Source organism: Hemibagrus wyckioides, linkage group LG12 (genome assembly GCF_019097595.1).
Source record: "Hemibagrus wyckioides isolate EC202008001 linkage group LG12, SWU_Hwy_1.0, whole genome shotgun sequence".
Taxonomy (NCBI): domain Eukaryota; kingdom Metazoa; phylum Chordata; class Actinopteri; order Siluriformes; family Bagridae; genus Hemibagrus; species Hemibagrus wyckioides.
This window is the reverse complement of record NC_080721.1, coordinates 10,431,750-10,444,829: the sequence shown is the minus strand read 5'-3', so window position 1 is coordinate 10,444,829 and position 13,080 is coordinate 10,431,750. Positions and strand designations below refer to the sequence as shown.

The window sequence follows — 13,080 nt, the reverse complement described above, 5'->3', positions numbered from 1 at the left end:
TTGATGAGTCGTTAATGGGATTTTTATATTTTTCTTTTCCCCATCAGCTGCTACATTCATCCAGTTATTTTTCAGTACAAAGATTTAAACCTTTTAATCTTTTCCCCCACAGAGGATGAGTTAGTAGAGCGCACTGCTGACACACAGCAGAGTTTTGCTCCATTTAACGTCTGTGTGAAACGTTGTTTAAAACATTTATGACTGGAAAAAAAAAGTCAGGTCAATTTCTTTCACAAGTCGCCAACAACAGCTAAAAGCTAGACACAATATTTCTTCAGTACGCGACAAAGCCGATTCCAGGAGCCGGCAGTGTGTCTGTGGAACCAAAACACAATCCCTACCTCTTTATTTTCTTTCTGCTTCATGTGTTTAGTCTTTAAACACCTCAAGAATTTAAAAGCAATTTTAATCAGAGACAGAAGATTTTCACAAGACTGAGAGAAACTACTTCATACTTCTGATATTTTTTTGAAACATCCTGCATCAGGCGCCACGTACACAGTAAATGTAGGGCTTTTCCATCATCATGACCTGCTTCCTTCCTCAAAATAGGAAATAAATCTACAAATGAGAAGATTTTTCATTCAAACGTTTTATATATAAAGACAAACTGCATTAAAAGTGCTTTATTTCTGTTATTTTCTCTATTATTAATCTTTGTAAAAACGTCCATGAAACTAGTAAGTTCTTCTCACTTGTGTTGCAACAGCCTTTATATTTTTCCCCCTTTATATGGTGAAAAGTTAAATATGACAAAATTACAGCTAGTCCTCATCATTTTGGACTTTTAATCTCTAGGTCTGAATGTTGCACAATGCTCCACGAACATGAAAAAATAAATACAAAAAATTTTTTGATTAAATAAAATAAAAATATTAAACATAAATGGAAAAATGAAAAAGCAAATATATAAATAAATTAAAAAAAAAATCTGATTACTGAAAACAAATATAAACAGATTTGTTAGATTTAGATTATATAAAAACAGATTTATGACAAAACAGTTATATTTAACTAAATTATTTAAATAAATTCTATAATTGTAAATAAATAAATAGAAAAATGTGCAGTCGTTGATGTGACATTTCTCTAGCCTTTTATTTTTGGAAGGAGTCTCCAGTGCCAGCACGTTATGACTTCGTCTACAAACATTTTCCAAAAATCCCTCGCGCGCACAGAAATGTCGGAAAAAAACCTCCTTTACATCCGTATACTGATCACGTGCACAAACATAAGGAGCGCCAAGCGCCGAGTCCGTCAGGTCTTTATTTACTGTCCGTCTCTCCTGACGTCCAGGAAAAGCAACAGCGAGTGAACGTTCTGTGTGCTTTGAAAACATTCAGCAACTGCAGGACATCATAATCCACCATCTTGTATGTTTTGAGCTGAGTGGGTCACATGATTGGGTCACAATGGTGTCTCAGTGTGGACTGAAGCCCCAGGAAAAAAAAATCAAATTTATCTTGATTAACGTGGACGTAAACCTCAATAACATGACAAACTACACATTCTTTTATGTTATCAACTTTTGTGAGAGAAAACCAAAAGAAATTAACTTGTTTCATGGATGTCGCATAATATTAAATGTAACTATGAACAGATCTTTATAGTTAAAAAGAAGTTTTAGTAACTTTATATTTTTCAATATATCCAGTGCAATAAGAGAGATAAAGCACTTAAATGGACATGCTGTTATAAGAAAATAATCAGCGTGTTTGGCTGGACCACAACGCTCCGTTGTTGATTATTTTCCTCTAACAGCAGACCTTTGTCATGTGTTTGCCTGCCTGGTTACGAAGACCTCGCTGTGTGAAAAGAGGAAACAGAGGAAGAGGAGGCAGGAAAACTACAGAACAATGCTACATGCAGCAGAAATGACAATAAGAGCGCACGGGACGTCATCCATTGAGCTCTCTGAAGTAAAGACACTGTATACAAAGGGCCAGTGCAGGAAAAACACACACAGACACACACACACACACACACACACACACACACACACACACACACCATTAACCATTACTGCGACGTTCAACAACACCCACGCGTCACCACTAAGCAACAATAAACACTCCGCTCTGGATGAGTTTCGTGAAGACAGCACAGGAGGTGAGCCTGAGGTCATGTGATCATGTGACAGTTGTACTAATGTTTACTGCGTGGGCCCGCAAAACACAGGCCTCGCTTTGTCTCTCGCCAAAACGCCGCTCTCCCAGCACTTCCCAGCATGCACTGTAATTACACCGCTCAGTAGGAACAGCGTATGAGTCAGGAACAGCCTGCGATTAGCACATGAATATGAATGCACGTGTGTGTGTGTGTGTGAGCATGAGATGATGCTAAACACGTTGGAAATCACACACACGCAGATACACACAGTTTAAACACACTTTTAAGCTTAATTAATTAATTGTTTTGTTTAGTTTTTTCCTCTCATTCTTAATGACAATATGCCGTTAATGCTAAGTTTTCTCAAAACGGTTGTTGCTATGGCAACAGCAAGGTTAAAAGCACGAGCTCTCGTCTGTTTTTTTTTATAAATGAAGGACGCTTGGAGTTACTTAAAATGAAACTCTGTGCCTCTTCTGTAATAATTAGCCTCGAGTTTGCTTTAACGCCACAAAATAAATCAGCAACTAATCCATAACCGGCTTGACTTACAGTTAAGATCTTCACGCTTACATTTAATGTCCTTACAGTAAATGTGAAAATCTACAAGCCCTGGTGTTTGATGGGAAATGAAGAGTTTAGATATTATAAAGTGGAGTTTCGAGTGAAATGTGTAGACCTTGTGTGTGTTCAGTTCAGTGTGTAACACATGCACTGATTTCATGTGCAACCGAAACACCCATGGAAGTTTCGGTACACAGAGTAGTGAGCAAACTGTGAGCCAGGGGAGCTGTTTGTACAACCTGTGACCACTGCTGCATTTACACACACACACACACACACACACACACACACACAGCTCTAAATCCTGCAATAATGCAGCTCAGCCACTGCAGCGAATCCGCTGACCCACACACTGTGTCCTCTTTTCAGAGAGCGCCATTACTTTTGCCCTAATTGAACGTTACTCATATTTGTCTGTATTTATGGATTTGTTCTGATCAATGATTGTATAATTTAAATAAATAAGATTTAAGCTAATAAACGATCTGTATAGTAAAACTCATGCACAATTTTCTGACTGTTAGCCGTTCGATTTAGGGTACTGCTAGCGAGTCACCTGATACGGAAATTTCCACAAGTTTATCAGCTACAGATGTTTTCCTGAAGTAACTGGATTTCATATGAATACCGCATTTCCTGTGTGAATGCTCCTGCGAACATTTCGAATCCTTCTTTGTAAACAAGGGACATTTTGAGGACCTTAACCTGATGTTACTGTTTGCAGATGCATTTGATTCACTTGCAGATTCATTTGATTCATTTTCAATAACCAATTCATTCTAGTCAAAGTTCTGGTGATGTTCGATAATATTTTATTAATTAAATCAAGAAGTCAAAGAAAATATCTGCTTTTACAGGCCCACCTCCAGGATTTCAATAAGTTTTTTGTGAGTCTTTCTGTTAAAAAGTTTCAAGTTGTTTATTTATTATCATTTCTTTTACTTCCAGGGACCGAGTAAAGTCCCCGTAAAGTCCAAACAACCGGCTTTTTTTTACACACTTTATCTTCATGCGGTCATGGATACCCCTCTATCTTTTCACCAGCCATTACACCTCTACAAGTTGCAACAGGTAAAGTTAGACCTCTTCTCATCAGCAAACTTCCCTGATGCCAAACAGCCCTACATCGCAGTCGTCTCTGGTTTCAGTCGCTAGTGTGCTATCTCTCATTGAAATGCAGATAACATGTAGAGATTTGAGCTCTGAGAAAGCAGGGGGAGTGAGTTCTGGAAAAGGTTTTTGACACAGCACTGAGCTTTCTTTTGCTGCAGACTGATAGGACTGAAAAGCAGCTCGAGACAAAACAAACAAAACAAAGCCACATCGTGGCCCCGCAGGTCTCATCTTATCTAAACAGCAGTGCCTCTCAAAACAAGAGCTCTTCCTGAGGCAGCGAGAGACAGGAACCTGACAATGACGTCTTCTGAAATATCACACGCTGTTCAGTGTGTTACGGAGAGATAAAGGCTTCGGGGCAATGGTGAAGCTCGGAACGCGTGACCAGTTTTGACGTCCTGCGGGTGTTCAGAAATGTACATGATGTACAGATTTTAGCCGAGTTTCGCAATTGTAAACATGAAAGAAAATGCAAACGAGTCTCTGATTACATCATGAGAAAATCCTCGAGATGACGTGAAGGAGATTGTGGAAGACTAGATCACCAAAAAAAATCAAGATCATTTGATTCACTTGCAGATTTGTTTGATTCACATGACTCATTTGATTCATTTTCAGTAACCAATTCATTCTACTCAAAGTCCTGGTGATGTTTGATAATATTTTATTATATAAATCAAGACGTCAAGGAAAATATCTACTTTTAAAGGCCCACTCCTGGATTTCAATACATTTTTTGTGAGTCTTTGAGACTCAAATTGGTGAAATCACAAGCACAGGATTCATTTTTCAGACTCAGGTGAAGACACATTGTGGAGTTCCATACATTCAGGTTTGAAGATACGTTTTTATTTCTTTATTTCATTACCTCACTGGGAAAATAAATCTTTTCCATAAAGTTGTCAAAAGTCTAAAAAATTTGAAGTGTCATGCTTCATTCATTTTAAACTTTCCAACATTCCACCAAAACTCAACCCAAACTACCAAATACCACAACGTTGGCTTTTCTAAAGCAGCTGAGTGACAGAAAATTGTAGTCGATGTAAAAGTTGTAATTATGAACTGAAACCCAACAATTAAACGACAACCAGGCTCAACATGCTCAAGTGGCCAAAGTTTATGACAGCTACAAGGTCAACTATTTATACTAGCAGCAACATGCTGCATTTTTATACAGAGTTTATATAGAAGCAAACAAAAGTACTGTCCCAAGAATTTTGCCATATCATAAGATCACAAGTAATCTCCACTAAAGCTTCAACTCATTACCATCACCATACAGGTGGGCGAAACCCGTCATCCCAACACCTAGAGTCATCCCTGTAGACCAGACCCTCACGCTTTACAGGTCAAGTCAGTTTCAGCCAGTCAGCAATTCACACTCTGAGTATATTCGCCCTTTCATTCGTCTCATCCTTTCGATGAGACAGCTGGTTAATCCAGACTACTTCTGAATTCAGATCTCAGCATACTTAAAGCTTAATGAGGAGCCTCTTGTCTTTAGATCCAGACACTGGGCCCTTTCATGGACACCAGTAGCAGCAAGCATTCCAGGCTCTGTTATGAATTACTGAATCAGAACATGGCAAAAGAGGCATCGTTTTTATCCACCACGCATTCCACCAATTTGGACCAGCCACAACATTAGAAATGCCATCGACTCCGAGTCACTGGCGTCAGACTGCACTGACCTCCAAACAATGCTTATGGTTTCACAGAATATGCAGGACACACCAAGCAGACTGTTTACACGGTTTCCCAATCCTGAGCCACATCGTGCACATTTTTAAGTGGTTTTTAAGCTACAACACAAGCAGTGTAACCTCATAAACAGCTTAGAAATGAGCTGCAGTGATAAAACTGACCAGTTAGAAGAGGCAAGATTGGGAAACAAGCTCCTTTATGGTAGATCTTCAACATGGTTTGTTGCACATTATCTTCCTATGGTCTTGCAACACCACCACCACCACCATCATTTAATCTACCAGAGCTCTTATTTATATATAATCATCACGTTTCCTAGGATCAACGTAAATATGTTGCAGAAAATGTCTACAGAGTTCCTGTACTGCACTTAAATGTAACAGTTTCATTCATATATTTAACATATACACAGGAATACAGGAAGTAGCTGCAATGTACTTCAAGAATAATAGTTGACGTAGTAAACAAACATTAATGCAAACAAATTGTTTGGATGAAAGACTTTCTGTCGCATTTCCATAAAACTCCTCCTGCACCACGCTTCATCGTTATCGTTTCTATAGTAACGGTAACGCAGGATGCTACGTATAATCACGTGGGAGTAAATACAGCAAAGTTGTATGTGAGATTATGTTTGTTTGACGCTTATGGAAGGAGTCTCCGGGGTCAGAGGTTAGGTTTTAACAGAGGTTTCTCACTTACACACTGTATTATTAGTCAAACATGAGGAAAAAAGGTGAGGGCCTGTGAGGAAGCAACTGATTACAGTAGTAAGAAGTCAAATAAAAAGTATGACAAAATTCTAAGAGATACAACACTCCAGAAGTCATGCTTTATTCAGGAATACTCTGGGATCTCAGACTTCTTTGCTGTTTTGTGTAACAGTCTGATCTGGAAGTTTGGGAAAAAATAAGACTCCTGAAAAGAAAACAACTGAAAAGTGGTCTCGTGCATTCAGACTTTCTCACCTCACCTGACATTTTTACAGCTCCAAAAAACAAAGCAAAAAAAGACGTTTGGAAACTTGTTTGGTGAATTCACAACAACTTTAATCCACCGGGATTAGTCCTCCGTGCGGTCCAGGTTAATCTGAAGCTCGAGCACAAACACCGCATTCTCGCAAACAGTTAAGGTGGAAAATAAAGCGGATTAAAAACGGAGCGCTTTTTATAGCGCGAGACCAGGATCTGGAATGGATTTGTGTAAACACAGCGGCGAGAGATTTGTGTTTTGTTTTCTTTTTAAAACCTCCGAAATCAAACACACATCAGGATCCTTCAAAGGATCGACAGTAAATAAAACTCCATATACTCACTTTGCTTTTGACTTCCACCGCGTCCAGGTCCGACTGGCGCAAAGTCGGCGCCTTATTATTAAAACTCCGATTCATTTTTTTTTTGGACTCCTCGATGGTCTCAATGCGGTCCGCTTCTCACTCTCTCTGCGTGTGTATATATGTATATATATATATATATATATATATATATGTATGTGTGTGTGTGTGTGTGTGTCTATATCCTGGAAAGGAAAGCGTAATCCTAGACTATTCCGATCTCGACTCTCTGAGCGGTTCAACAAACTTCAGGGGGAAAAAAATAGATGTGGAAGGAGGGTAAAAATCACCGCCCCTGCCTGAGAGAGAGAGAGAGAGAGAGAGAGAGAAAACTTTTCAGAATGACATCATGGGTGTCTCTCTCTCGCTCTCTCTCCCAATCCCTCCCCAAAAAGCGACCGGAGCCGTGCAACGGGCCAGTATGCAGGAGAGAAAGGTTCAAAATCGGTACATTTTCAAATAACGCTTTCCTGCAGGGTTTCTATCGCTATTTGTTCCCCCTCATTATTATTATTATATCATTATATCTGCTTTAGTTTAAGCTTTACACTGAAAAAATTATGCTAATTTAATATATTTCATTCAAGTGTCATTAAGTGTCTTTCACATGATTGAATTAGGTGTGTTAGTTGAGTACAATTTTTTTTACACATCCTATGATTTGATCAAGATTTTTTTTTAAATAAATAAATAAATAAATTCGCACTCTCAACTGAGCTGTGGATCAGATCCATGTTAACCATGAAATAAAGTAACACACACACACACACACACACACATTAAAAATACACATTTGACGCTGGCATCCAATCACCTTGCAATCACGTTATAATTCTGGCCCAGTTGACCCCGCATACAGCACTGCGTGGACAGCTGTATGGCTTCCCACACTGAAGACAGAGTTTCCTCCACAACAAACACTGCATGCTACAAATATTAAATGTTTATTTATTTTTTTCACCAGCAGCCCAAATCCGAGGTGGGATCAACATGTGTTATTTATTTTATTGTTAGCAGTATATTTCATAATAATTAATAGAAACGCATTGTTGTAACTCAACAAAGTTTAATCCTAACCAAGTTATATTCTACGTTTAAAAATGTGAAATGGTTACTGAGTAAAAAATAAATAAATAAATAAATACTACTACTACTACTACTACTACTAATAATAATAATAATAATAATTATTATTATTATTATTATTACATTTGAAACTTTAAAGGCACTTTACATACATCTAATAAATAATAAATGCAAAAAAGTATATTTGTTATTCATATAAATCATTAGAAATGAAAAATAAGCACATTATTTCTTATTTATCTTAAATTAAACAAGATTGTGTAAGGGTTAAAAACCAAAATGTTTAGCTCTTTGTTTTAGAAATCTTATTCTGTTTTCTAATATTGTTATAAAAAACATTCATATATATATATATATATATATATATATATATATATATATATATATATATATATATATATATATATATTTAATCATTTTATTTTTAGATTACAAGTTAGATTACAACAATTTTAATTATTGAGTTTACGAATACTTGGTAATTTGGCATTGCTGTAATTCTGACTGTTTTATTATTATTATTATTATTATTATTATTATTATTGTATTACTATTATTACTATTATTCTTATTATATTATATTTTATTATATTTTAATTATTAATATGTTATTATTATTATTATTATTATTATATTATATTTTATTATATTTTAATTATTAATCTTTTATTATTATTATTATTATTATTATTATTAACAGTATACTGCCCACTACAGGTTGCTTACACGATTACAGAAAATAATATTCACCCCACTAGATGTCAGTATTGTACAATTAAATCTTTCAGAAACGGGTTTCTTATGGTGTATGTTTTGTACGTGTACGTTTTCTTATTTTTCTCAGTGGTTGCAATCTGGGACAGAATCCAAAGCATATAATAAGCAAATAATGAGAGGAAATGCACAGAAACTTATACTGGAAAAACGAACTATACAGTCAGTAAACAGAGCCGTGGATTGAAATATATATATATATTATATACAAATGGTGGTCAGTTTGTTCAGACCACCACTAATACTGACCTGGATAATGGGGTAAGAAGTGCTTCAGGGGCTGAGGGGGATTATGAGGCCTAACCCAGAGTGCATCTGGACCTTTCATGACTCTTAAACACATTCCCTTGTCGCTCTGTTATCCCTACCTGGACCCTGACTTGCCCCTTTAGCCTTCTCTTGCTGAACGGCTACAGACAACCAAGCCAATGAGTTTCACATGAGGAAAATGAAGCATGTGGGAACTCTCCTGCTCCATCATAACCCCGGGGGGGCGCTAATACTACACAGCCCTGTGCAGGCCTCTTAGAGTGTGTAATCCGAGATCAGCTAGCCGGAGGAGTGTCTGTGATCACTGTTGTGCTGAGGCAGACTGAGAGTCCTCACTGTGGAGTGCAGGAATCAGTCATGCCTGTCTAAAATATTGAAACCACAGTCTGGGATTTGAGATCTTAAGAAATATATCTGAGATTTGATCTTGTGTTTTGGTCGCACAGGAAGAACGTTAGCTTGGTTTTGATTTATCACTGAGAGTAATTTGTTAAGATTTTGTCTAGGGGTGTTTCTAGAGTTTCTAGAGTACTTTTGCTTTAGAAATCAACAAGCTAAATTTATTGATTAAGTCTTTGCCAAATAAATTATATATAGGAAACAGAATTTCCTCATTCAACTAATTACAAATTTACACACAAATTTAAGTGTTAACCTGGTGGTCCTCAATCCTCAGCTATGCTCTGGCTAAAAGTTATAAAGTAAAGGAAGCACATTGAGGAGGCAGATAATAGCGAGGGGTGGGAAATATGATTGAAGTGGATGCGTAGGATATTTTTTCTTCAGGTAAGATTTCAATCTGCGTTCATGTTGTAAATATTTCAAATGATGTGACTGTAATCTACCTCATCAGACAGTAAGTTCCCATGAAAGCTGTACTGGGGTGCCGTAAAATTTTACTAGCCCTGTACAAAAAAAAAAAAGATGGTCTAGAGATACCCCTGATTTTGTTAAGTTTCCTAGCTTGAAATAGTATAAGCAGTTGCATTTGGCCTCCGAGCCACCAGGGGGCATCATTTTATATTTTAACTCCATAAATTGGGTTACTTCAGGCTAAGGTTTACAATTACTTTATAGTAAGCATTCTGGATTATATGCCAGCATTTTGTAACCATGTTAAATCACAAGATCATTCTGGAGACCACTATGTGCTCAGGTCTTGATGCTTTTTCTCAAGACATCTTAAGTAGAAGGCTCACATCAGTGCATCAGATATCCAGCTCCTATAGCTCTGTTCAATCTGATGGATTTATAAAACATGCTTTCCAGTCAAATGAAGAATAAAACACAGCACTGTATGTCATTCTCACAGGATAGATAGATAGATAGATAGATAGATAGATAGATAGATAGATAGATAGATAGATAGATAGATAGATAGATAGATAGATAATGGGAAATTCACAAAAGATCAATAGATAACTGTTGTGTTTTAAAAGGCAAACCTGTGCTTCGTATCTAGCTAACGTTTGCATTTAGATTTAAGTGAAGAAGCTCAATCTGTTATTATATTAGAACGTGTTTATGTAGTCACTAGACTGTCTAACTAAGTATAATATCTGTTTCAGGGCAGCTAGTCTTTAAAATTTTAACTTTAAATTTGTGAGATAAGTTACAGGTAGCTAGCTAGTTTGCAAAATAGGCAAACTAAACCTAAGCTAGCTAAAAAGCTAGCTAAACTTTTTTCCCACACTGCTAGCATAGAAAAGTAAGCCACAGTTAGCTGCACATGGGTCATGTGCTCTTTATTCTTACTCTTGAACTTTAAATATCATTGTCTTGTGTAACATTATGGCCTTACTTTACCTTTTACCAAAAAAAAGGAAGATAAACGGAGACCGAAGTGCTTATCTGTTATGTAGATGAAGCACAGAGCAGAGGCCCCGGTTTAATGAAGTATGAAATATTAATGTTCCCAGCCGGAGGGGATCACCACAGAGACATATTTACACCAGTAGGGGGCGTATAGATCCCACGAAACCCCACAAATTTCCCCAGTGGTGATAGAACATGCAACAGCAGAGAAAATACTAATAAATGTATAAATATAGATGCATTTATTTGGTTTTAAGCTCGCTTCATTTCCTCTTTGTGCCCTAAGGGCAGATTTTTGAGGTCCACACACACACACACACACACACACACACACTGAGTGTAAAACAGTTTCTTAATCCCATACACTCTCCTACAAAGCCAGAATAAGTGTGGAAAAGAGACGAACATGTTTCCCTCAGCCGTGATTACAGTTACATGCCCCCTGTGGCAATTACACGATGCTACATCATTTATTTACTCCCCTTGTTGTGTTATCTAGGACAAACACAGACATCATTATGGAGTACTGATAGTACACAAGTACAGAGTAATCCGCTAGAGAAGACGGATCTGACCAGAGACACGGCTGGAGGACGTTAAGTCCGACGTCAGGCCCTGGTTTGATTCGCTTCTTTTTCTTTCCTATGAATCCAGGTACTGGGTGTTTACAGATTTAACTAGACATGAGGGTAAAAGCTTCTTACTGATGAGTTAAGATGCATGTTTGGTTTGTGTGTTTATTCCAAGGCGTTCGTTTTATTTAAGGAGACACCATTGGTAGAGAAATCTGTCACTTCCAGACATTCACAGGAGAATGTCTCTTTAGGATGTAGGATACATTTTGGCATTGAGAAAACAAAAACAACAGAGATGGAGAACGTGCCAAAACAAAACAAAACAAAACAAAGAACTGTACAGATTTCAGCCACAAGGCAATAAATAAATAAATAAATAAATAAATAAATAAATAAATAAATAAATAAATAAATAAAACAAGTCTGTAAATAAACAAACATCCAAGTAAAACACATTAAAATAAATAAATAAATAAATCAATTAAAAAGTATGTCAATTAGTAAATAAACAAACACACAAATAAAATACATTACATAAATGAATAAAAGTAAGCAAGTAAACAAGCAAACAAATAAATTAATTCATTCAAAGAAAATAAAAACGTATAATTAATTAATTAACTTGATAAAATCTTCAAAGAAGTTGAAAAAATGACACCATAATGGCATGAACTGTGAAGATTCTGGCCACTAAATAAATAAATAAATAAATAAATAAATGCAAAAATGCATAAATTAAAAAAAAGTAAGTCAATTTGTAAAGAAACAAACAGCCAAATAAAACACATGACATAAATGAATAAAAGTATGTAAGAAAGTAAACAAACAAATAAATAAATTCATTTAAAGAAAAAAAAACATATAATTAGTTAATTAACGTGATAAATTCTTTAATAATCTTGAAAAAATGGCATGAATGGCATATTTCGTTTCTGTTATCACTTATGTTACAGCAACTATAAAAAATAAAAATCATTCCCTCAACAGCCTCTTGTTTTTCTATTTTTATTTTTTGGAGCATAATAAACAAACAAACAAACAAACAAACAAACAAACAAATCATTAAGTGGAAATTCCTTTGTCCGTAAAATTTTTCCACTGTTACAAACCACTAACATTGGAGACTCCTTCCATATTCGCTAAATAAACACCTCCCCGAGATAATATGTTCCTTTGTTAATTAACAACACTTAATGGTTTAAATGGATAATGGATGATGTGATTTAATTGTTACTATGAAATGGGTAACATTTTAGAACTGGTGCATTAATGTAAACCAGCTGTTGTCATTTTTTGAAAATGAATGAAGATCTCCTGACAAATCAGAATCGAGAACTCGGAGTCAGCGCTGTGGTGTAGACTGTATTCAATTATCAAACACAAATTGGTGAAATAAATTGCAATTAAATTAGCAAATATCCCGGGGCGCGTAACCTTTCCTGTTTAGCACTGTGTCTGTGTGTGTGTGTGTGTGTGTGTGTCATTCATCCACCTCCCTATGATAAGTCCATTGCTCTCCTGAGTTTTAGACGGATGGGACCCAGATGCCCTGGCTTGCCACACATGGCTGTGTGTCCAAAAGAGACGAATGGAGTGGAATTCATCAGGATCCAGCGGGAGAGATTCCTGTCAGCAGGTTGCTGGAGAGCACAGATCGCTGGATTTTTTATTTTCCAAACGGGAATAGTGGAGCACGCTTCGGTCCACCTCATAACTGTGGTGGAAAGTCTGCAC

At 36.5% G+C, this 13,080-nt stretch overlaps 1 protein-coding gene across 1 annotated transcript in view; it reads right to left on the bottom strand.

Moving 5' to 3' along the window:
- pard6gb (par-6 family cell polarity regulator gamma b) overlaps positions 1-7,139 on the bottom strand; it is a 37,940-nt gene extending 30,801 nt beyond the window's left edge. Inside the window, exon 1 of the mRNA XM_058405199.1 lies at positions 6,809-7,139. Coding sequence (XP_058261182.1) covers positions 6,809-6,883 — 75 coding nt within the window. The 5' untranslated portion in view covers positions 6,884-7,139. The remainder of the gene's footprint in view (positions 1-6,808) is intronic.
- Positions 7,140-13,080: the final 5,941 nt, after the last annotated feature.